At 34.6% G+C, this 27,506-nt stretch overlaps 1 protein-coding gene across 2 annotated transcripts in view; it reads right to left on the reverse strand.

Annotated features, from left to right (window-relative positions):
- Edil3 (EGF like repeats and discoidin domains 3) overlaps positions 1–27,506 on the reverse strand; it is a 453,408-nt gene that overhangs the window by 201,171 nt on the left and 224,731 nt on the right. For both annotated transcript variants that reach the window (XM_038323644.1, XM_038323643.1), the window contains one exon: positions 4,711–4,824. In XM_038323644.1, the coding sequence (XP_038179572.1) occupies positions 4,711–4,824 (114 nt within the window). The remainder of the gene's footprint in view (positions 1–4,710; positions 4,825–27,506) is intronic.

Below are 27,506 nucleotides of genomic sequence, written 5' to 3' on the forward strand. Positions count from 1 at the left end.
GCAGAAAGGAAATTTTGAATTCCAGTTCTATTGAGTGTAAAGTCTATGTTCTTTCCTCCCGTATTGCCAGGATGACTTAAGGTCACTCGTCAAAGGCAAGTGCTTGAAACTGTGTGGTGTAACAAACTCATTCCTTTGTCCCACAAATGGCAGGAACATTATATGCAAGGTTGCAGGTTATGCAGCTGCAGCTAGCTGGGATTCATGCTAAACTATAGTTTACTATCCATGCAAAACCTAAGGAAGTTACTTAATTAATCTCTAGCTTCTTTTTCTCCATAAAGTGGAGCTGGAAATAGACAGAACCTATTTCAAATGTGGCTGAGGATTAAGTATGTTGGTTTCTAAATTACGTAGAGGAAAGTTTGACATGCAATACGACCTTAAATTAAAATCAAAATTATGATATGACCGCTGTCATTAAAAGTTATCTCAAGATTATCAATCAAGTTCCAAGGGTGTAACATGCATTTCACATGTATTTACAAAATGTTTGACCACTTTTCAACTGAGTAAACCAGTGTTAATAGAAAGATATTGGCTCATACACACTAGTAGCAAAAAGACAAATATACATGTATGTAGAAGAAAAAAGTAGATATTATATGTATCTGGGTATTTGCATATATAAATTAATTTGTTAGTGAAGGTTCCAATTGTGGCTGCTGAAAATGAAGGCAAATAAACCTAGCTCTAAATTTTCAAAATTTGTACACATATATTATGTTTTGTTACAATTATAGGCAGAATTCTTAGAACAAAGGTTTATAAAGGCACCTACACTATTTTGCTCATCTGCTAGCTAGAGCAGTTTGGCATTCTGAAGCATCACCTTATATCCTACGGAAGAGTTTGGTTTTGTTTTTGATTCCCATCACCCCAAATCATATGAGTCTCAATTCTTTTTTGGCATTATGTTCTGGAGTTATGCATTATATGAGCTCTATGGGTAACTATTTTATCCATAAATAGCATAGTGATGAAAATGCATTTTAGTGTCATTCCTGAAATTTAACTATGTCCTATTTAAACACTTAAGAGGGAAATGCATATGGTTATTGTGAGCTACAAAACCCAACAAATAAAATCAAGTCCGGTTATTTTTAGATTAGTTAACTAATATACTTTCAATTTCCATTGCACTATTTCAGCTTAAGTATCACATCCAGTTAAACACAAATGACAAAACGCATCCGTTCTCACAAGGATGCGTTTATCATTACAGAACGTCATCATTTTTCTCCAAGCTGTTTATGAAATTGGTCCCCTGAGCTCTTGAGCTTGTCATTTAAAATAATCAAGGGAAACTACACTTAGACTTTAATTAGAGAAATTTTGTGATATTTTAATAAATACAGGGACACCTAAATGATATTCATGCCAATCAAAAGTGATTTCATTAAGAATAAAGAACAATGAATGAACTTTAATCAAATCTTGCAGTAAATAAATGGAAAGTAATACATGTTAAAGCAAGTGTGTTGTATAAGCTATATACAAATCTAAACTGAAATTATTTTGCCATAATCCACCTATAACTATAGTTAATAAACAACTACTAATAATATATTTAATGTTAGCTGTCAGCTTGCTGTAAATAGCCTTTATTTAAAGCATTTGCTCAACTATGTTCATAGCAGCATTATTTGTAATAGCCAGATCCTGGAAACAACCTAGATGCCCTTCAGTGGAAGAATGGATGAAGAAACTGTGGAATATATACATGTTAGAATACTACTCAGCGGTAAAATCAATGACATCTTGAATTTTGCATGCAAATGGATGGAAATAGAAAACACTATTCTGAGTGAGGTAACCCAGACCCAAAAAAATGAACATGGGATGTACTCACTCATAATCGGTTTCTAGCCATAATTAAAGGACATCAAGCCTATAATTCGGGATCCTTGAGAAGATAAAAAGAAGGTGAACCCAAAGAAAAACATATAGTAATCCTCCTGGATATTGGAAGTAGACAAGATCGCCGGGCAAAAATTGGGAACTTGAGGGTGGGGCGAGACGGGGCCAAGGGAAGATGGGGAGAGAAAAGCGTGAAGGGGAGAATTGGGGGAGCTCGGAGGAATGGGATACTTGGGATACAGGAAGGGTGGATATGGGAGCAGGGAAGCATATATCTTAATTAAGGGAGCCATCTGAGGGTTGTCAAGAGACTTGACTCTAGAGGGGTTCCCAGGTTTCCAGGGAGATGCCCCCAGCTAGTTCCTTGGGCAGCTGAGGAGAGGGAGCCGGAAAAGGCCAGTTCCTATAGCCATACTGATGAATTTCTTGCATATCACCATAGAACCTCCACCTGGTGATAGATGAAGAAAATGACTGAGCCCCACATCGGAGCACTGGACTGAGCTCCCAAGGTCCTAATGAGGAGCAGAAGGAGGGAGAACATGAGAAAGTCAGGACCGTGAGGGGTGCCTTCACCCATGGAGACGGTGGGACAGAACTAACGGGAGATCACCAACTCCAGTTGGAATGGGATTTCTGATGGAAAATCGACCAAACCGGACTCTCTGAATGTGGCCAACGGTGGGGGCTGATTGAGAAGCCAAGGACAATGGCATTGGGCTTTGATTCTTCTGCATGGACGGGCTTTGTGGGAGCCTTGTCAGCTTGGTTGATCACCTTCCTGGACCTGGGGGGAGTTAGGAGGACCTTGGTCTTAACATAGAGTAGGGAACCCCGATGGCTCCTTGGCCTGGAGAGGGAGGGAGGTGGGGTATGGGTGGAGGGGAGGGGAGGGAAAGGGGAGGAGGAGGGGAGGAGATGGAAATTTTTAAATATAAAAAAATAAACCATGAAAAAAAGAATCATAAAAAATAATATATTTAAAGATACTGTTAGATACCTGATAGGTAATTTTAATGTTAAATGTGGAGTGTTGCCTTATACTGGGGGAAAGAGGCAATAGAACAAATTTACTATACAATCCTGGCATGCCAAGATTTTACTGTGTAGATCAGGTAACCTTGACTTTTCAGGAATTTTTTGCCTTCACATCCTGAATTTTAGGATTAAAGACATGATCCATCAATTCCAGAGAAGAGTTCACTCTTCATATTTGAAATAATTATAATTTATTCAAACTTTAATATAAGTGATTTGCTAGTTGATAGTCTTATATTTGTACACCAAATCATAAAAGATAAGATGCAAATTTATTTCTAATTAAGCAATAGTGCATTATAGCTACACTAAATGAATCATACTTTATGATAATTCATATATTTATTTTTATATTATTAACTTTGCACTTAAATATATTTTGTTTTTTAAAATGAATGAATAATTTTGCATTTAAATGTGCTATGTCACTGATTCAAGTGTTTCATTTAATTGTACTGGCAAATCTGCTTTAATGTAAAGCCTAAAGTGAAAATTTCTATAAAAATGGGAAAAACAAAGAAAATTAAAGATGTTTCTTATTATTTTTTCTGTTTGTTTGTGTGAGTTTTTTTAGATTTTACATAGTTAATCAACCTAAGCAATAGGAAGCAAGCTAGGTCTCCAAAGATGATAATCAAACCAAGACCATATCCCATACATAGAAAGCAAGTGCTGTAACTGTCAGCTGTGTCCACAGTCCTCAGAATGCTTACATTTATACTCAAGTCTTGTTAGTACTAGTACAAGCAGTAACAAGTAGTAATTACTCAATCATAGCCTTTAAATACTCCTGTTATTTGAGATGAGTGCTAAGTGATGTAAAATAATCAAGGCATGCTTCTATAGAAATCGCTGCTTAAGAGAAACACGTTCTCCTTCATCATTCTTTCAATTGTTTATATAAATTCATTGCAAGTCAGAGAGCAAGAGGCAGCATGCACCAATACTGTATGTTCAGCCACAGGAATCTTGTATAGAGAGAGCGTCTTCAGTTTAAAGGAGCCTGGGAAGTCAGAGTTCTGGATCCTGTGACTTATGTTGTGAAAACTTGGGAAAACCATATGAAATATCAGCCTGAGTTTCTATAGATGAATATCCACCTGAATGATTATTATGAATTTGAATTAAGTTATTGTGTTATTCAGAGGGCACAATATACATAAAATCAGTACCTTATGAAGTTTCCTTAATGTCCCCAAATTATGAAATACTGTTATTGGTGTTATTATTTACAAAGGTTTACCTCAAGGTAAGCACCATTCCATTGATTACATTCCTGTCACTCTTCTTCCCAACTTTAATTAAAAAATAAATTCTTAAGGAATAATTTCTTCTTACTTATTAGCATTTTGTTAGCTATTAAACCCAGATATCAGAACTCTACTGTCATAGGTTCCAAGAATACAAAGAATTTGCATGTCAAATCCTTGCTGCATTCTGGTTTATCTCTGCATGTTAACTGCAACAGAGTTTATTTCCATTATATTTTCAATCCAATGCATCTCCCTTGTTTGGCATAAATTTCAGTGCTGTGTATATTGACATGTGAAATGAGAGCAATGCAGAAATAAGCCTGGGTATCTGATGAGAAGCTCCCATTCTTTTCAGATTATGCATTTTGCATCTCCATGTCTCTGGACTGAATAACACCCCCAGAGAATATGTGTGTCAATAAGAACACATATGCAATGAGTCACTTCAATCAATCATGCATTCTCAAAGCATATGATAATAATTTATGTCCATATTCCATTGGAAATGTAGACTTAACAAGCAAAAACAGGTGTATGTATAAATACATATAAGACTTACTATGTTGACAGTTTCTTCCCATATATTCTCCTGGGCATTCGCAGGAATAGTTAGCAACGAGGTCTGTACATATTCCACCATTTCTGCAAGGCTCAGCTTCACATTCATTTATATCTGAGGCAGAAAGAACAACAGGAAAGAGGTATTGACACAAATGACTGGATGTTAGAAAATGTAAGCATGTTGATACAATGTCTGAATAATGTTACTCTTTTGAGTTTATATGCACAGCTTTTAGTAACACAAATATAGTTAAGACAGCATTTTATTTAAAAAATTAGATCAATTTTAAATAGAATTGAGAATCCATGAAAGACCATCAGACTTAAACCATTCCACAGTTCTGAAAAAAAATATGATTAGTTTGGGGAAATATTTGGTGCATCCTTAGAATTAAATCAAACAAATTAGCCCTGGTAGAGATGAATTGGTTTCTCTTACAAGATCTCAAATCTATCCTGCAGCAATAACTGCCAATTAACACTGTCTCATTTCATCTTAATTCATTAAAATTCTAACTGACAGAGAGGTTTTAGTTTCTAAATAGTTTGCCTTTGATGAGAAGCAAATTAGAGTTAATAGCTAAAGCTCATTTCATGTAAAGTATAATAAGTGTAAATGATGATCACTTCCTAATCTCATTCATGAGTTTTTAAAGTTAGGATGGCTAGAGGGACTTACCTTTGCTATATCATTACTACACATGATGTAAAACCATGCAAAACAGAAACCATTTAATGATTTACACTAATCTCCATGATAGTTTTAGACAACAGAAAAAGTAATGTGAGTTTTTAAAAAAATTTTTGTATGTGTACTTGTGTGTGTTTGCATGTATGATTTGTGAGTGATTTGATTACACCGTGTAAAGATATGTCACTGTGTGTGGTTTAATAAAAGGTCGAGTGGCCAAAAGCTAGGCTAGATATATAGTCAAGATTGTTGGTCAGGGAGAGTTCTGGGAAGAAGAAATAAAAAATCACTAGCCAGAATAGAGGGAGCAAGGCACCCAGGAGGAGAGATAAAAGTCAAGAGTCATGTGGCAACACATAGATGAATAGAAATGGGGTAATTTTAATAATCCTAAGCTATAGGCCAAAGTTTCATAACTAATAAGAAGTCCTCACAATTTTTTTAAATTTACTTTTTTCTGTGAACTGGCAGCCCAAAGAAAAAGCCTATTACTTACGGTACCCAATATCTGGTCACATATATCCACATGAGGCCCAAGAATGTTTACAAAAATCTTCAAAACATAGAGTCAATCAATGCTTCCTGGTGACCTCAGTCACTCCAGTGGACCACAAACAGAAGTTTGACTACCACTTGCTGTCTGTGGGCTGGAGCCAGCCACCAGCACCATGCACTAGTGCCATTTCCTAAGCTGAGCCATGTGGTTTCTGACATAGCAGCTTTAGATTTGTCTCACTCTGTTAGACAAATACTTTATGTACTGAGTTAAGACTGATCCATACTTTAAAGACCTCTAAAGAGAATACAGTATGTTTAAAAAATATATATAGGTTTAATAAAGAAAAGAAAATGGGTATAAAAATATTTTAAAGGTAAATTATAAGATAATTTTTTAAAAGATAGAATAAAATAATGTAAAAGGAAAATCCACATAAAGATAAAAAGCACAGAGAGTCTGGATCCTATATGGTGCTTTATTTACTTTGAAGGTTTAAATGCTAATGAACAGAAAACAACAGATGCTGAGAGATATTGGACTGTGGAAGGGACTGCTGAATTAAAATAGCCTAGAAACTTTGGGAATTCCTTAACTTTAAAATACAAGTTCAAAAATGTATTGCTTTGAGGAAGAGGTTTTGCTTTTATTTTCACAGAAAATGCAAATCTGTGGTGTTTATTCAGGTTAAAGAGGATCTAGTTTGAGAGGGAAAGTCTTCCTGAAAATTGTAACTATAGACATAAAATACCCTAGAAAAACTGTGAGAGGTGATGCATATTTTACCTGTTCAAAAATAAAACAAAAAATCATCTTTGGCTGGTTTGTGTATAATACACAATCCTAACTTGGGTTAATGCAGATATTTATGTTACCTTTAAATGTTTGTTTGTTTTCAGAGTAAAGGAACATGAAACCAATAAAAATACGTGGTCCATGTACTTCAGTCTCTCAGAGTAACTCTGTTGCAGTTTCTTCAGAGTTCTGTTTCCAGAACAGTTTCAAGGGTTCTGGGTGAAATGGCCTAATCTTACAGACTATTCTAGCAAGACTACAGATAAACCTTGAACTTTCCAATTCCACAGAGAATAGACAGCAATTTTTATGGCTAGTTTTTCCAGACATGGCCATTAACTAAGCTTTCTTAGGGTCTTTTCAAGATGCCATTACTCCTGTTCAACAGGAAGTGCCCAAGAGAATATGATGCTCACATCCCCAAGAGTTTGGGTTGGTGTTTTTGTAATTCTATTGGTTTGGATGTTACAGATGCTTGTCATCATTTAGCAAGGTTAGTAACAAGTTGTTATTGACCATGATCAGGAATAATGTTTAACAAAGGAGATTAGATTAAAGGGTCTTTTTCTGAAAGAAAAAAAATGGGTAATACATTACAGAAATAATGGGATAAAATGGTAAATTGTTGTGTCTAATTTTGAGCAACCACTAGTATCAACTATTTTACATCAGTATGGATATTTATATTGATGCAAATTTAAAGTTGTTTCATTTTACTGTGTATATGTTTCTACTCTATTTTAAAGTATACAACTCATTTAAAAATGTAAAGTTTTAGTCCTTGAAATCTATTTAAGATATTTTTAAAAGACAAGTCATCTATATCAATCAAATTTATAGTCATATTAAATATGTTTTCAAGGTCATACAGAGATATAATTTAGAGAAATAATTCAAACACTTTGAAGACCTACAGAATATGGAGTTTAAAATTTTACAGTAAGATAAGGCTTTTCTTCACAGTGAAGAATGTCTGCTCCTGGCAGCACCAGTTTACTTCAGAAAAGAATGACAAGCATCAAAGAAACATTCATGTGGAATTTAGTTTTATTGTGGCAAAAGCTAGCCATTTGGGCAAGAAATTGTTCTTTTCTCTACTACTGACAGTATGTTGTCACAAGCAGTACACAAAAGAGATTCTGCCAAGCATTACCAAGACAAAGTGAAACAGTCCTTCAAAATTTCTGCTTTACAGAAAAGTCTGTTTGATTTTGTTCTATAGACTGAATATATATGCCCCGACACTACAGGAAACTTGGGCGAGATTACCCAGACCTTCAGATGACTCTGACATTTCTTAGTTGTGGAAGATTCTTGCTCTGCACTTTCTGTTTTTTTTAGGCAATATTATATCCTTCTAGGGTCTTTGACAAAGTAGAAGAGTAGATACTTATAGATTTTCATAATTATGATAGAAGGTAAATTAGGTGTAAAACATTGTTCTCACCAAAATAAAATTAAAAATAGAATTTTTTCCTGAATTTTCCAAATGCAAATGGATAGAATGGGCATTGAAAATGTCATTATAACTTGATAATTACTCTTATTGTATATAGTTTTACCGTGTTAGAGTTAAAACCCTTTCCTTTTTATTTAGACAAAAAGGGAAAAATGTTTTGAAATTTTTTATTATGCTGTGTAAATATGTGTCACTGTGATTGGTCTAATAAAAGTTAAGTAGCTAATAGCTAGGTAAGAGGTATAACCAGGACTTCTGGACAGAGAGAGTTCTGTGAAGAAGAAAGGCAGAGTCATCAGCTAGACACAGAAGAAGTAAGACATACAAGAGGAGAGTGAAAAGTAACAATTCATGTGTTAACTCAAAAATAAATAGAAATCAGTTAATTTAAGTTATAAGAGCTGATTAGAAACAAACCTGAACTATAAGTCAAGGTTTCATAATTAATAAGAAGTCTCCCTGTCATGATTTTGTATTTGAGTATAGTATAGATGTTAGCTAGGAGAGGGTGTTGGGTTTCCTAGACTTATGTGTTGCAAGAAGAGGGCTTCTTGTTTGTTCCAGGCCCTGGCTAGTTTAGCCCCAAAATAACCACACAGAAGCTGTTTTAGTTAAAATACTGCTTGGTCCGTTACCTCTAGCTTCTTATTGGCCAATTCTTACATCTTAATTTAACCCATTTCTATTAATCTGTGTATTGCCACATGGCAGTGGCTTACCAGGTCAAATTCCCAGCATCGGTCTCCAGTGGATCCATGGTTTCTCTCTTACTCTGCCTCTCTTCCTCCCAGCATTCAGTTCTGTCTCTCCCACCTACCTAAATTCTGCCCTATCAACTAGGCCAAGGTAGTTTCTTTATTCATTAACCAATGAAAGCAACACACAAACAAAGGGCCCTCCTACACCACTTATTAGCAATTGTGATCCTATTGATGTGGGTGCTGAGAACACTGTCACATTTTCTGGAAGGATAGCAAGATGCTATAAGACATTGAATATGTTCATTTTAAGTTTCAAATACCCTGCAGCAGCTAAATCAATCATTGTTTGTGCTTCAAGTTTTAGAAGAATGGAATTTTTACCACCAAAAATATTATGATAACCAGTTATTTTACATGTTAGCAAGGATGAACTCACACGCCTCTCTTTGTTTTGCCAAGTCATCCAGATGTTTGTACAATAATTAGTCTTATCAATATGTGAATGTGAATCAAAGTGATAAATAATCTTTTAAAACTTTCAACCATAGGTACCTTTAGGGCATATTGATAACGATTAATAAAACAAGTTGTAATTATGGTCATCTGATTCTTCAAAGAAAGTCAACATAATTATCCAGAGATTAAAATCATATAGTTGTACCTACTGATCTCAAAATGTTTTATATTCATACACCAATGTAACAAGAAAGGGTATTTTCAAAACTTAAATGTATACTTTCCAGATTTTTAAAACACAAAATGCCTTTAAATTCAAATACATAAAAAGTCTTAAATAAATTATATGCTTAATACAATAGAAAATTTAGCAAATCAACCCATGTGTCCTTATCTAGTAACATTCAGGAATAAAGAGCAGACAGCAATTACACAGTAATGCTTATGTATTAGTGTAATGCAGCTCTTTTGTTGATGGTGCCTATTTGCACTGTGATTAACACTGCAAGCAGTCTAAATGAAAACTGACCTCAATTTGTGCAAATCATGTTTAATTAAAGACTAGATAGAAATGTTCATGGGATACAATGTGGTGAAATGAAAATTAAATCTGTATAATAGATTGAAGGTATTTATTTTTGTCACAGATCAAATCATTATCATTTTCAGAAAAAGTCCACATCTATTTTCAATATAGAGAAATGGGGATTATATTTGTTTCTAAGAAACACATGACACTCTAGTCATTACCTTACATAAATAAAGATTGCCATACCCAAACACATTTACAGTTCAAGTATAATAATAATAACTAAGCTTCCATGACAACCTTGTAAGAATATTTAGTGGTTTCATAATATATTCCTAATAAGGTAAAGAATATGACTTCTGAAAACATAAAACTTTGCTATTCACCATTTTTGAATAGCACATGGGTGTGTTTGGCACACAGAGAACATGATACATACGAATTTCCATATTCACCATATAGTGTGATTGGTACACAGTGGCCATGATGCACACACAATTTCAGATGACTCATCATTCTGAGTTTCCCATGAGAAACTGGGAGTTTTCACATAAATTACCTTTGCCTTTTCTTGTGGCCCCTTTCCTATTTTCTGTTTGTTTTATTTTGCCTTTTGATAAAGAAAAAAGTAAAGTAAATAAAAATGAGAAGGTATGAGAAAATGAACAGTTGGCTTTCCTTAAAATTAAACAATAATTTATGAGCCTGGATTTTTACCTAATTATACAGGCTCATTCATATCTGCATAATATAAGATGCTTAACCATGGTGATACGCTTATTTTCTGTAGCCCTGTAAATGCTGGTAGCTATGTTGGTTAATCTAGGTTGTCAAGTGGATTGGATCTATAATCAAATAAGGCACACACTTCTGCACAAGTCTATATGGGTATGTTCTGAAAAAAAATCATCTGAAGTGGAGACCATCTTCTAGATGACAGTGCCTTCCAAATGGGTGTCCACATAGAAAGAGGTCTAAGGTAAAGTTGCAATTTTTTTTTGACTGTCTATTTTCACTCCTTTTTAGTGAAAACACACATCCTATTACCAATCCTACTGGAATCTTTCACTGACATCAGTGCCAAGTTTCATTGGTCTTCTGACATTAGTACAAATCCCACAGTTCTCCAGAAATCCTATCCTCAACACAAAATTTAACTCTACCTTATCCTGTGGACTGAGTAGTTATGGGGTTTGCAGAATTACCAGAATGAAGAAAGCCATTGTGGGTCTAATCTTGCAAGTACATCTAACACATCTTCACAATGTGTTTATTTGACTTGTTTCTAACTTTAAGAAAGAATGAATACTCAGTGTACTAGTTAATGTTACTATTGCTATGGTGAAACACTATGAAGAAAAGGATGGAGAATATGAATGTTTATTTTGCTTTAATTTCCATATTATATTTCATCACTGAAGAAAGTCAGGCTAGGAACTGAATCAGGGTATGAAATAGGAGGCAGGAGCTTATGCAGAGGTGGAAGAGGAATGCTACTACTGGCATGCAATTCATGCCTTATTCAGCATGCTTATGTAGGATTCCCCTCTGTTTGCTGTGAATACCATTGTTTAATAAAGAAACTGTCTTGAGCCTTCATAGGGCAGCATAGAGGTAGGTGTGGGAAACTGAATTGAAAATTACAAATTGGTGTGCCAATGTGTGCCAGCTAAACCCACATAAAACCTAAGAAAGCTTGATTTAATTGATACAGTTTCTGTATGCTTACTTTGAATCTGTATGGCCAGGAGTGAACAAGTGGCCTCCTTACTATAGCATACTGTTTTGCAGAAACCAGAACTGCCATGGCAGGAGCAGGCACACCCACAATCACTAATTAAGAAGATGCCCCGCAGTTTTGCTTATGGCCTGATCTTAAGGAAATTGAGGATTAGTCTTCTCCAAAGATTCTAACTTGCATCAAGTTGACATAAAACTAACTAGTGCATATGGTAACCAAGTTCTCAGTATACATAGTCAATCTCTCATCTATCTATCTGTCTGTCTGTCTGTCTGTCTGTCTGTCTACTATTTTTCATCTCTCTCTATATGTATAGTTATATATCTTTCTACATAGAGATTATAATCTCTTAATTGTAGTCACTTGTACAAATAAAATAAAATTCCATAGTTTCAACATACAGTGCCACAGAATATATATATATATATATATATATATATATATATATATATATATATATATATATAACCAAATTGGGAGAACTGGGGGAATGATGAGAAATATTGGACTAAAAACAGACCAAAATCCAGCATGGCAAAGTCCAAATCCTGTATTTCTATGTGTAATGTCAAAGGACTTATCTGGTTCTGTGCTCCCAGCTTTGCTCATTGTAACACATTTCATTTAAAGGCTGGTTCCATGCACCATCTCCAGCTCTTCTTGGCAGATATCCCTCAGTTCTGGCACTTTAGAAGTGCCTTCTTGGGGTCTTCACCATAATCCATACTCCACTTTCACAGATTTATGCAAAATAGCCTCTCAGGGCCTTCATAAAGAAACTCCTCTGCCCTTCAAATGTTCTAAACAGCTATCCTAACAAGAGAAAGAATGCTTAACCCCTTTAACCTTGTATCCTTCCTGACCTAAGGCCAAAACAATGTGGCCATTGCTGGCAAATTTGACTGCCTTTTTAGGATGGAACTTGCGCCCCCCCCCCCCCTTTGAATGGAATTTACATATCTTGGATTTGTTGGTGCTTTTTAGGAGCAGAAAATTTCTCAGACATTTCCTTTTTGTATATTTCAGGATTAGCTGTAAGGGATTTTGCCCTGAAGCCACCATTCCCTTTATTCCATTTCAAATCAAGAATCTTCTTATTTCTTTAAGCACAAGCCTTCATCTAACATTAATTTTCTCATACTCCACTCCTCTCAAATTGTACATTGTGTTTCTTTCTGTCTTGCTTGCTCTTTTTTCATTGCAGGCCTACATATGGGTGACCATTAATAACCATGTGACAAAGCCAATTTTATGCTAGCTTAAAATCTCTGCCAACAAAATTAGCCCCCAAAACTTCAACTTAGCCTCAGGCAGATTCTTAAGACAAGGGGAAAAAGTTGCCATATTTTTTGTCAAAATATCACAAGTCTCTAGCCTAGCTGTTAAAATTTTCCCTCTGAAGCCTTTGCTCAAATCACTGTTATATTCCAGTGTGTTACTAGGCTCTACTTCTTTCTAGTAACTAGGAAGACTAATTAAGACCTGCTTAGAGTGTTCAATCACTTTCCCTGTCTAAAGTCCCCAAATATTTCTTATTCCCCCAAAAGCAGAATGATCAATTTTGTCAGTGCAACTTTACCCTTCCTATTATCAACTTCTGCCTTAGTCACTTTTATGGTGCTATTATATGACACCATGACCAAGGCAACTTAATGAAGAAATAGTTTAATAGGATCTAACATTTTCAGGTCTTTAGAGCTCATCACTATCCTGGCTGGGAGCTAGATTTCAAGCAAGCAGGTAGTCATTATGCTAGAGTAGGAGCTAAGAACTTACATCTTGATCCATAAGTATGAGATAGTGAATGAAAGTTGGGTAAGGCCTGGGATTTTATGTCTAAAATTCCTCTGCACTAGTGAGAAAACTTTAACAATGGCATACCTCTTAATCTTTCCTAAACAGTTCTACAAGTTGGAGAACAAGTATTCAAACATATTAGTTTATGATGATCATTCTCATTCAAACCACCACAGTCAATATGAATTCTGTTCTTTGGAGAGTTCACCTTATATACACCAATACTCTGAGAAGTATTTAGCTATTCTTTTTATTCTTAGCCTGAGTGTTTTTCTTGTGTATCTTGTGCAAGCAATAACCTAAAACCTGGAGTGACTGGATGTCAATTAACTGTGTAAAAGAAAACTGCATTTGATAGTTCCTTCCTCATGCATTTCAAAGTCAATAGATGATCGATCTACTAATACTTTCTTGTACCAAAGATATTTTGAGTTGTTGGTTAAGTGTGGCTTAATGTAGGAGGTGCAAGAGAAAAGCTGCTGAGATACACTCCCTTAAACTGTAATTGCAATATAGTTTCAGTGAGCAAGGAGGATCAGCTTCTTATAGAAGGCAGGATGGTTGACAGGTTAGTGGGTTGGGAAAGAATGAGTGATGGATGGCCAATAGGCAAACAGGGTTGAAAAGGGTGACTGATGTCTATCTTAGGGTTCATGGCCTAGGTTTAGGTGAGATGACTGAATAGGAGGGAAGGACAATGATCTCAAAAATTGTCTTTCTAAATTTCTGGTTAGAACTCCAAGTAGCTCCAGTATGATGCAGTGTGGTGGTGGCTGATACAGGAGCAAGCAGGGGAAGGGAGCTGATTCTGGAGTTTTCTTAAGTTGTTTGTATCAAGTTTTTGTAGATACTTTCTGGTAGGCACTACGAACCCATTTGTGTAACTACATTAACGTTGCCAACTTTGGATAACTGTGTTTTAAGTACAGTGCAAATGTTCATTCTAGAATACAAATCTGTTTTATTTTCTTTCTTGGTTGATATCTAGCCTTTCTTCTCCATGTATAAACTAAGTCCTAAAACTTTAAGCTGGTACAGGGATCCACAGACTGAAAACATTTCTTTTGATATAAAAAAGACAATGACAGTATTTTGTTTTGTTTTTTTTCTCAAAGATTAAATTTCTTGATCTCCTTTGTTTACCTTTGGGTGTCTTTTTTTCCTTATGAGATTATTAGTGATAGAAATTTAGTTATGGAGGGCTTGTTTTCAAGATTCTACCAATATTTATTCTTAAAACATATCTCAGCTTCCCATTTAACTATCCAATATTGTACCAACCTCCTATCAGTTATTGCTTCACAAACTAAGGCATTTGATAATATCTCTCATCGACAGCCTTTACTTTTTAAAATTTCTCTGTCAAGTTTGAATAGCTATTGATGAATTCATAGAATTCTGTTCTGCCAATAACATGCTGAACTTAATTATTTCATAATCAGAACCACCCAGAGCATTTCCCAGGCATTTCTGAACCAGTAAGAATGTTTTTTTAATCTTGTATGTCTTTATGTCTTTTGAACTTGTTTTTCATCTTACTATCAGTAATTCATCTTAAAATACTAAATTCAAAGCTATTTCTTCAACCACTGTCTACACATGCCACTCACTATTTTATATTGATACCTACGTAAGTTTTCGTTGTGAAAAACAATAGTTAACATAAGCTACAAATCGAAGGTTCATTTGCTGGCCATTCTTTCTAAAATATCATATTCCTTACTCACCTCTGCCTGAAAACTTGTCAATTATTGCTGTGGGAACTCCTTCAGCCAATAGCATGTAAGAAACTAGACCACTTGAGTGTGTTTTCTTGCACTATAAATGCTGATTTCAATTTTGCACAGACTGTCTCTATCAGCTGCTGCATTCAGTTCCTGTTCCACACTGGTGAAGAGGACTGTGATCTGTGAGTCAACCCATAATAAAGAACCTTTTATTATACTCAATTCTGAACTAGTATGGGACTACTTTATAGTATCCATCTACATCTTGCACCTACATGGATACCAACTCCATGTCTACTGAAATCGGCACAAAATGTACTTTGCCAAAGGTCTCCCACACCTGCCTCCCTGGCTTGATTTCACCTACTAAGCATTTTTTTTTTTTTTTTTTGCCAAAATCCCACCACTGCGGAGCCACCTCTTTGGCAGGCCAGGTGCCTGGCAACTTGGCAATTTTTTGGGGCTCACTCATGCTTTCCCCCAGCACTTTCCATGCTGCACAGCAACTTGCGCAGTTTATGGTTTGTGTTCCTGGATCACGAGTTCTGGGTTCCTTGATATTCTGGCTACCAAAACACTCTCTCTATGTGCAGAATCAAATTTAATTGCTCTTAATTTGTCAAGCAAAGCATATTTGTCAGTATTTAAGGAGACACCAACTCAGAAGCAAGCAGGCCCTGTCTCTCTGCCACACAGCCACAACTGTGACACCTGCTGGCCAATACAGATTATTACACCTACAACAACAACAGAAATCTCATAACAAAGGTAAATTTATTTGATTAATAAAAAAATCAATAAATTTGGAAGTTATAAATTTTCAGACAGTATCACCATCCAGGAATTTAATGACCTTTTTGTTTATACTATGGATGGTAATCTGCAAGGCTTATGTGGGGTTTTTTTGATACATCCTTTATTTGATATTGGGACCAGGCTTTGTTTTTCATATTATTTTCTTAATAAAATGGTTTGAAAACAGAGCCAAAAGTGAGGTACTTTTATAAATGATACTGTCTTTACACACTAATTATTAACAGCTAGCTGACAGGATTAATATCATTAAAAATTAAAAGTTAGCTGAAAAAATTAATTCCATTGAAAAAGTAATATTAATTGGACAGACAAAATTCAATCCATGTCAAAGGGTGCTGAGAAATTATCTGAAAGAATTCATACTGTTGAATTTGACAATCGAAACCTGTTTAAAAAGTTATGATAAGTTAGTAGATAGAGTATCTCTTCAGGATGGCAATCTGCACTAAATCCAAATAATATCCAAGGATGAGAAGTTATCCTTAATAGAAAAATTTCATACCTTGGAATCATATGTGCAGAATGAGGACCAGAGGTTATGTGCATCAATGAAATCATTAGAAATATTCACAGGTCAAGAGATTCAGGCTTTAAAAAAAGACAGTGGTAAAATGATTTGAAACAATTGAGGAAATTAACAGATCTGATGAGTAAGGAGAGAAGTTACAAGGACCAGACTTAGCATCACCAGTACCTTTCAAAGTCAGAGATGACTTACCAAGGGTTATAATTACTTACCCCTCAATCATCACTGACAAAACATCAAGTTTTTGGCATTCAATAACCAAAAGGATCCAAAGAATGTAGATAGAAACCTATAGGAATGAATGATCTAAAAGAAATTGAGCAAGCAGTAGTATCTTATGGCTTGTGTTCACTATTTGTTAGTGAGACATTAAATACTTGGGCTTCCAGCAATAACGATACCCCACATGATTGGTTTCAATTAGTTTCAGCAGTCTAGGAAAAAAGACCACAACTACTGTGAAAATGCTACAGTCAAGAAGAGGCAAAAATTTTAGAGCAACAGGGAAGAGCAAAAGTATTTGAGGCTTCATAAGATTAAATTCTTGGTGAGGGCACTTTGCTGACCCACAGGATCAAGCTCCTTATAATGAACACATCTTTAAATGCTTGGGACAGAATTCAGGCAACCAAAGAGTTGAATAACATACTAGGATTAAACAAGGTCATGACTTTTTTCAAAGATTAACTAAGGCTGTACAAATAAATAGGAGTAACAGACCGAGGAGCTAGATAAGTACTTATTGAATCTATGGCTTTTGAAAAATGCCAGCTTAGAATGCAAAAAAAAATACTTGGACCTTTAAAGGTTGGATCAGCACCAATGGATTAATAGATTCTGTGTTGAATGAATGCTGAGACATTTTAATATAATACTTAGCCCTGGGCATGAAACACAATTTTCCAGAAGGCATGAGGTTATGTCAAAATGCCAATTGTGGTGGAATAAGACATCTAAGAAGGAATTGTAGACAAGGCATTCATAGAAATAATGTCTCTTCTTGGAATGACAAAAATAGAAGGTCTCAAACTTCTGGATTATGTAGAAGATGTGTCAAAGGCCCACATTGGACCAATGAATGTAGATCAACAAGAGAAAAGCCTGATACCATCAGGAAACTCCTTTGGGAGCCTCTCACAGACTCCAGGCCAAACATGGTTCAGTCATTCCCTATCACTGTGGAGGACATGCCTCAAATGAAAATTAAAATATCCATTGCCTGCTGTAAAAAATCATACTGTTCTGGATGATGAATCAAACATGCAGGATGAGTAAAAAATTTCAATAGAAAATAGAAAACATGTATTTTGGCAGACATTTATAAATAAGCAAAGAGCAAAGCTAAGGGTGGATATAAATAACATTGTAATTGAAAAATTACTGGTCACAGGTGTGGATGTGACTACTCCAGAATCTTAGTATCTGAATTGGCCTTTTCTGGAGGCAGATGTTTAATTCCTAGGAAGTGGAACACCATCTCAAATAGAGCAAAGCATGAGATGGTTTTAATGCATAGGGCTAGATTAACAAAGAAGAAGTTTGAGGCCATATGTGGTTAATATCACAGTGAATTTACAGGTTTGTGACCTGCAGCAGCAATGGGATACCCAGATTAACATTCCTGCAGTTCCAAAAATCCATGTTTCTGGGAGGGATATTATAAGGTACTATCAAAAAGTCACCAGTCATTCAGGCTATACAAGAACACAAAACAACTAGCAAACCTTCAGAGGTACCAATAAGCCTACTTTTAAAATGGTTAACTGAGAAACCAATATGGGTTATACAAGAGCCTTTAGGAGAAGAGAAACTGCAAACTTTAGAACAGCTGGTACAGGAGCAAACTAAAAGCTCACCATTTTGAAGATTCAACCAACCCTTGTAATTTTTCTGTTTAAAGGAATGGAAAAATACCCCCAGAAATGGATTGCATAATGCTTTATTAACCTTGAGCTTTTGTAATGATAATGAGAAAGGAACAACAGTAGCAGAGAGAAATTGGATAATAGAAAAACTTCTAAATTAAATCAGCCGGTATATTTCAAAGATGAGTTGACCTCACAATGAAAACCAGGAGATATGCTACTTTAGGGAAGGGGTTTTACTCTTGATTCCACAGGAGAAGAAAAGTTATGGACACCATAAAAACTAAAAAAAAAAAAAAAAAAGATTCAGCTTGAAAAAGAGAAACCACTTGAGAAAGAGAAATGACAGCTCATCCACAGAGTGATAGTCATACAGGTGGTAAAGAAACCTCAGAAGGGTGGGGCAGGGTTCTGTTCTTGTCTTTGCAGGAAAATACCCATCTTCAAAATGCCGAGAGATCTTGGATATCTAGATGCCTAAAGAAGAAAAGATAGCTATCCAGAAAGAATCACTAAGCAAAAAGAAATCTGACTTATAATGCTGTATCATCTGCAGGGTAACCTGAACTTGTATATATCTCTACGTAAAAATTAAAACTAACTTTGGATTTAAACAATGACTATCCTCTAAATCCAAGCATGTTGTTAAAAGAAAAATTCAGAGTCTCATATCAGGAGGCATCTGTTATGGGACAGAAAGAAGAAAAATGTAGGGAAAAGTTTACATCACTCCATGCCTATTTTTGTCTCTTTGTACCTTTCATTAATTATACGTTTATATGAATAATGTTTAAGTTTTTCACAATGAGCTATAAATTTTCCTGAAGTAACCTTTGAAGTTTCCAGAAATAAGATGGGGCCCCATAACAACAATTCCACCTGGTTGATATGACATTATGATGTTAATAGCACTACTTTAAGATCAGCTTTGGGTACCAGGGGCTGAAAATGATTCCAACTTGGTTAGCTGAAGTGGTGCACCTTCTTAAAATATTCTGGCAAGAACTTAAATAATAATTCAGAAAAACCCTAATGAATACTCAGTGACAATTACAATTACACCAGATAGTAATCTTGAATTTTAACCATCATTTTAGTTTTACAGAATCCCATAGAAAGAAATTGCTCCCATGACAGCTGGAAGCAATTCTAGAAGATGACGACCCATCTCCCAACAAAGTTTGTCTTCATGTTAGGTACATCAATTAGAAGTTGATTATAACTATTATAGGGTTGGAGGTTGAGGTGAAAATTATGCTGGCTCAGGGATTTCTTTTGAAAGAAAAATGGGAAATTGGGATAATAGGAAGACTAGTGTGTGCTTACACACACTAATAATAGTAATAGAGTGAATGCTTGTAAGCTATTATTTATAGACATTTACATTGGTATAGATTCTTGTATATTGATATAAATTCAAATTATATTTGTTATATTGAATATGCTCCTATTTCAGTTTACAATATTTGTACACCTATATAATTTTTTTGTCATATTGTATGCATGCATGATTTTATCTCTGCTTAAGACATTTTGTATATTGATACAATTTTAGGATATATTTAGCACATTGCACTATACATTTTTACCTCTGGTCAAATTACTTATACATTGTTTACATTTTGAGTTCATTGTCCTCCTTTTCTGTGCAGTTGTTTAAAGATTGTTTAATATTCTAATATGAAGTCTTAGTCTTTAAGATATATAGATATTAAGAATTATATGTCATTAGTCATCCATGTTTGTCATATTTATATTTAGAATAATTAAAATCTTTAGATACTTAAAGATTATATTCCACATATATAGGTAGTCTTTAAACACATCAAAAAACTGTAGAATATGACACTTAAATAACTTAGGTTTTTGTTGACATGAGACATGATTACTCCTGGCAGCACTGATATATTCCCAAGAGAATGTTGGGCCCTGAATACACTCCACATGGAGCTTGCTTTCTTTTTGGCAAAACTGAATGTTTCCTTTTTAAGAGATTTTATCTTCTGAATGGATAAACACTTGCCAGGTGATCATGGGAACCTGTGTTCAAATTCCAGAACCCATCTTAAACCAGACTTATTATCCCAGGCCTGCTGTCCCAATGCTACTACATCCAGAGAAGAGGCAGAGACAGGAAAAATCACTAGGAGCTTGCAGACCAGCTTGTCTAAGGAATACATCTACAAACAACAAAAAAAAACCCTGGCAAAAAAGAAAGATTATGAGGATTTATACCTGAGGTTGTTCTGAATTCTACTTACTTGTAGCACAGATGCACCTGCACTCTCACATATGAATGTGTACACATTCATGTGGATCACACATACCCATACACTTGATTCAGACATACAAAACATATGAGTTATAATACACAAACCTGACTCACATGTACATATACACCTGGCTCTGATGTAGGTGTGTCTTCTATCTATCTGATGATTTCATTGGTTAATTAATAAAGAAACTGCAAGGCCTGATAGGTCAGAACATAGGTGGGTGGAGTAGACAGAACAGGATACTGGGAGTGAGGCAGATGCCTTGGGCAGTCGCCATGATTCTCCAATCTGAGACAGATGCCATGGAGCCAGCCGCCAGGTCAGACATGCTGAATCTTTCCCTGTAAGACTCCATCTCATGGTGCTACACAGATTACTAAATATGGGTTAAAGCAAGATGTGAGAATTAGCTAATAAGAGGCTGAAACTAATGGGCCAGGCAGTGTTTAAATGAATACAGTTTGTGTGTTGTTATTTCGGGGAATAAACTAGTCAGGCAGCTTGGAGGAACACAGCCCGCTGCTCCTCACTACAGAATGGCGCTCAGCTCGAACCCATGGCGCTGTGATTAAGAGTCTCATGCTCTACCGACTGAGCTAGCCGGGTGGCCGAGAGCTGGGTGGCGGGAAACGGCCTGCTGCTCTCACTACATGTCTCACACATACATACATCTGACTTACACACATAAACCCACTGATAAGTTTTTTTTTGTTCCAAGATGTTTTCTTTTAAATATATCTTAATTTAAACACAATTTAATCACTTTCCTCTTCTCTTCCTCTTTTAAATTCTTTTCATGTCCCCTCTCTCAAACTGTTTTAATGCCTACATCACTTTACTTCAAATTGTTGGACTCTTTTCTACTCAGTAAGAGCTATAGTAATAGTGATATATGTACCCATTAATATTATGTATAAAATGTACCATAATTGACAAAACAACATTGGATTTCTCTAGAGGAAATGTAGAATATTGCTTTAAAAGGAAATTAATTTTCTGGTGCTAAAAGATGAGCATGAAGTATTTTTTCAGGTTTATTAAACAGGTAGGAACATGAAAGAACACAATATTTTTAGGAAAGCAAATTCTTTAAGTCTAAGGAACATGCACCTTAGATGGCTTTGCCTAGTGAGGTGGGGCCATTAACAATGAGGGTTAATATGAAGACAGAGACTACATTTGGGGTCATTAATGACAGGATTAATATGGAGACAAAGCCTCGATTTGAGGCCATTAAAGATGGGGGTCAATATGGAGACAGAGACTGGATTTTATGGGCATAGAATCAGATTTGAAAGTTTGAACTTTAGCCTTTGGACACTGAAGAATTTACCAGAAAATTGGAAAAATCATTCAGAAAATCAGAGAAAAACATGTTGAGTACATATCAATCAACTCCTTAAGATATTAGTTACTATGGTTGTGTAATTTTGAACATTGGTCATGGTTTGCAAGGCATATTCTGGTTTATCAGATGTAATGAATAAAATTTAAGTTCATGGTATTTTTGTAATATGCTTACTGTTTTATTACTATTTACTAGAAATGCAAACTGGCCTGGACATATACATTCAATAATTGGACTTCAATTTTTGAGCAGAATGTGATTTCCTTAGTTTTCATTTTTTTCCATATAAGCATTTTAACTTCAGCATATGGTTGCGTTTTAAATTTTGTACATTCAGCAGACCATTGAGGAAAACTACATAAAGTAGAAAATCATTATTGACAAATGGTTTTCCTTAGGCTCTTGTTCAAGCTAAAATCTATTGCTTTCATTTTGTAAAGCAGTTCATAATTTTTAGGCATTTCCTCTGTGTGAACTTTAATAAGTTTAGCTGAAGAATGTTTGTGTGTGTGTGTGTGTGTGTGTTTGTGTGTTTGTATGATATCAACTAGTTACTATTATTATGCATATTTTATAGACAAAGGAAGAGGAGAATAGCAAGGTTGAAAATGTAATCAGATTTCCCAGGGTTAAAACAACCGTAATATTAAACAGACAGCCACATATTCTGTGTTAGGATCTGCAGTATTCTTTATTTCAACTCTCACCTAAAATACATCCATTCTCACTCCACACTTCCCTTTAAGGTTCTGTTTAATATGTCAAGAGACTCAATAAGGAAAACTTCAACATATTTAATGGAATAGTATTTATAATAACAGAAATATTAACACATTTCCTCAGGGTCAACTGACCAAAGGTGTGAATTTGAATACCCCCATTTCAACTTTTCTTTTTATCTCTCTTATTAATTTTATTAAGTTTAAATGTTTTGAGTTTCATTGGCTTTAAGAAATTTGCCTCTTAAGTTCACACCTGTTATCATCATAGATATTTTTCTTTAATGAAGTAACTATTTGATTTTTGCTTACTTTAACATACAACATTTAGGTTTGTACCTAGATAAAGAGTTTCTTTTGCTTTAGATTCCTTCTTTCTAGAGGGTATTGATAGACTTTATAGCTTTGAAATAAATGTTTTGCTATTTACCCTGAGTAATAATTAATATTATTTAAAAATATCTCTTTGAAATGTAATGTACATGTTGAGAAGTATACAAAATAATAAAGTTAATGAGTAATTATTAAAAAGAAAAGTAGTGCCCTTGGGAAAGTCAAGCACTTGAATCCTCCTAAGCACCCCAAAATCTTCCTGTTATCTTTCAATTCAACAGCTTTTTATAGTTTTTCAATGTATACAGCTTCTGTTTTGACTTTTAATGTCATAGTTACAAATGTCAGTCATTCAGTACATACTTTTCTATTTGTGTCTCTTGCACATGGTTGTTACAGAAGACTACAGTGATCTCCTTTCATTGCTATATGTCCACCACTGTGAAATAAACTACGGGCATTTTCCTGTTTTACTTGTAATGACATTGTGTTGTTGGAAATAAAAAGATCAGAGTCCATACTTGTAGCTGTCTCCTGATGCATTAATGTATTGAATGTCTTCTAAGTACATGTCTAGGAGTAAAATGGCTGGCTCATTTGAATGCACACATTCAATTTAGCAGACAATGCCAGATGGTTCTGTAAAGTGGTGGCAAGAATTTCACTGCAACCTGCAATTTAGTTCATAGTAAGTTTTGAAGACAGGAACTACATGAAACTACAAGTGACCACTTATTTCAAGTACAAGGTATAAACAGAAAGACTTAATGCCAATATACTCTTTAAAGATTCCACCATGAAGATTTTTTTTAAGGAGATAAACTCAAACTTTCAACTCACAGAGTTAAACTTTGTGTTTCTGTTCATTGGTCTTTAATTTTTTATTATCAGTAACTTTATACTATGAATATTCAAACATTGGTTCTAAGTAATGTTTATTTAAATGTCAGGTACTTATACTCAGTTACAGTTTGTTTATATGTATAAGAATAAGGCAACCTAAACATTTAATTCATTTCTTTAAATGTTTTTAACAACTGGATTCTCAACTATAGATACAAGAAAACTCATTAATAAAATACAATTACGTCCTAGGCATATATATTTTGATAACTCCTAAATGTTGATATGATTAAATAAATATGATGGTACAATGGGGAATTAGACAAAACTTTTAAAGTGTCTGAAGGTTAGATAAAGTAATTGATGGCAAGAAACTTCGCAACTTATAAACTTGAAGGGTTTAGAAAGAACCAGCCTGATCCTTGCAATAAGTTTTAGGATATACTCATATTATTTTATAGAATATTTTACTATATCCCTGGAAGAGAAGTAGGTACAACTATGATGAGGATTTTTATATACAGCAACTTCTCTGGCTTTCTTCTTAAAGAAGTGGGCAGAATTTTTATGAAATATTTAAAAAGAGCAACTCACTCTTAGAGTTACTTGAAAGACAGTAGTTAATATAAAGCAGTGTGCAGCTTTTAATGCTACTGAAGTGCATCATTAAAAAATACCACACTTGCTCACAAATTGTGACAATGAATTTTATTAAATTTGTACCTCAGCTTTCTGTAAACACTGGAAGATCAATCAGTGGGGTATCTATATGATGGGCTTAAGTTAACATTAATAAGTATAGAAAAACCTCAAATCCCAAGTAGCTTCAGCTTCCATTAAATGAAACAGGGTGACTGGAGTTCTCTCATTCCAGAATCTTGCCTCCATAGTTACAGGATGTTTTGGTTAATCTTGGCAGAGCTTTAAAAAATACCAGCCAGTTAAATCTACTTTGTAAGAATTTGTTTCAAACCAACTATTCACTATTCATTGCTTAAAAAGTTAGCCATTATTTCTATAATTTATTTATATGTCCATATTTGTCAATCCACACAAATATCATGTAATTTTTTCAGTAAAAGTGATAGTCATGGTAGGGGTGATTCTAAATAACTTTGCTTCTGGTCCTGATCTTAGTAATAGGAATCAGAATTTTCAGGTAATGCCTGTAAAGCAGTCTTTCCCTAGATGTATTCTAACACTGCCTAGGTTAGTATGTAGAGAGGAATGTGACAGGACTGCATGGCATGACAGAGTCCAGAGAGAGATGGCACTTTCTTGGGGAAAGGAACAAATTGTGAGTATGAACTCCTATAGTCCTATGGAAAGCAATATAGATATCATGAGAAAATTATAATTAGAATGAGTATGTCATCTATCAATCTCAGTACTGGGTAAATACCAGAAGTAAATGATGTCTTCACATCAAGAGACATTTGCATGCATATAATCATTGGAATATAGTTCACAAAATCTAAGATGTGGAAGTCATAGTGAGTATCAACTCAGGAGTAGAGAAAATCATTACAATAGAATAACACCTACAGAAAAGGATGAATCCTACTGTTTATGAGAACATGGATGGACCAGGACATCACTATGTTAAGCAAAATATGCCAGACACAGAAAGACAAGTTATCACATGGATTATATAGCTTAGTTGGCCCTACTTATTAAATCATTTATGCTAGATCAAAAATGACAAAATACTTCTAAAGAATGAAATTGCATAAGACAAATGAGCTCAAGAAGATACAGAAAACAGCAAAGCATAGAACTTTCAATAAGACAGGACATTGCCATTGTTATAATTTACAAATAACTAATATTTAACAGATTGCTGTAACAGGTTTCTACACATTGAAAGTTTCAGGTAGAGACCTGGTAAATACAGAAGGGCACTGAGTTTTTAGAAATGAAAACAATAATGAATTAACTGAATTGAGAACGAGCTGTGGATAATAGTAGGTTATTGTCCACACATGCCATATCCCCTGCAGATTAGTGAATGCTAAAGGCATACTAACAGACAACACACAAAATAAACACAAATGTACAAAGCACTCTGAACATTACTGACTTGGGGAACCCTACAGTTGAAAAATTCCTATAATGTTCCTATAATGGAAAAACAGAAAGCTTTGAGAGTAAATGTGTAAGTTTGTCCCAAACAGTAATAGATGCAAAGAGCTTAAGAGATCCTAAGCATGAAGAATTACACACACACACACACACAAAAAAAACACTGTGATTACAAAAGTGATCCCGCAAATGCTGAAGACTTTCCATAAGGTTTGGCTATTTATTTGGATGAAAAAGAAGAATTTAGGGTCATTCTCACCCCACTTATAGACTTTCTTGAAATAGACTGCAGACACAAAAAGTAAAATCTAAAGCTGTTTTAAAATCATGGAATACATATTAAATAAAATATATTTGTGCTCAGTTTAGACAAAACTTTTAAAATCAGAATACCAAATGTTAATCAAAAAACATTGATAAACTCTATGTGATCGAAAATGTAAATGCCTGATGCTCAAAGTCCAATATAAAGGAATTAAAAATCAAACCTCAAATTGGCAGAATGTACTTTTTAGTCAAGGATCTATGACAGCATTTACATTTGCAACATGTAAAGAATTATTGTTAACAGCGTAATAAAAAATAAGTAACTTCAGAAGATGGTCAAAATGTTCATGAAAGCATGAATTTTACAATGGCAGGAAATATATGATGTGAAATTCAACACCTTTGTCATCAAAGTTATAAAGGAAATTCAAATTAAGATGCCATTGAATATGTGTTACAATGGCTGGAAATTAAGAAGCTTGCTTTAGTGAGTCTTGTTTAGAACACAGTTAAACGTATATACAGTAGATTATATATAAAGTAATACAATCACTATGAAAAACAAATTGACAGAACCTCATGTAAACATATCTGCAGTAGTACGAAGCCATTTGACCCCTACATCTTTTTCCAATGCAGATGAAAATAGGCTACTCTTTATTTTTAATGGAATCTTTTTTAAAAATATTCCCAAATTTGGTATTTGTCATTTGTATGTATATGTTTTAATTGCAGCAGATAAATACCATTGTCACTATTTATCAATAAAATGTCTCTTAATATAAACAATAAAAAAGCTCTAATAAACTATTCTCAATAAAGAAATCAAAGGAAAGTACTTATTATCTGATTCCATTTTTAGAATTTTAGAAAATGAATTAATCTGTGTTGACATAAAGTATAGAGGTTGAGATGAAATTACAGGCACATGAAGGGGATGAGTGAATGTGGAAGGCAAAAGGGGCTCAGAATATTTAGAAAAGTCCTGGTTTCACAGTTGCCTTCCTGTGTCAGAATGAAGCATACTCCAATATTTAAAGAATATCTTATTTTGTGTCAATTGTTTCTCAACAAAGCTGGAGAAAAAACAGTGATCATCCAACGTATTCTTTGGCTGTGAGCAGAAAGCTATTCACACACACACACACACACACACACACACACACACACACACACCACAATGTACAACAACAATTACTGTATCAGAAAATTAATGAGAAAATGCCAACTTCCTAAGATTCATAAAGGTGAGGCGTTTTTCCTTTCCAGTATATTTTGGCTCAAAACAAGAACTGGGCAACCCAAATAAAGTGCAGGCCTTACTAGC

This window comes from Arvicola amphibius, chromosome 3 (assembly GCF_903992535.2).
Source record: "Arvicola amphibius chromosome 3, mArvAmp1.2, whole genome shotgun sequence".
Classification (NCBI taxonomy): Eukaryota; Metazoa; Chordata; class Mammalia; order Rodentia; family Cricetidae; genus Arvicola; species Arvicola amphibius.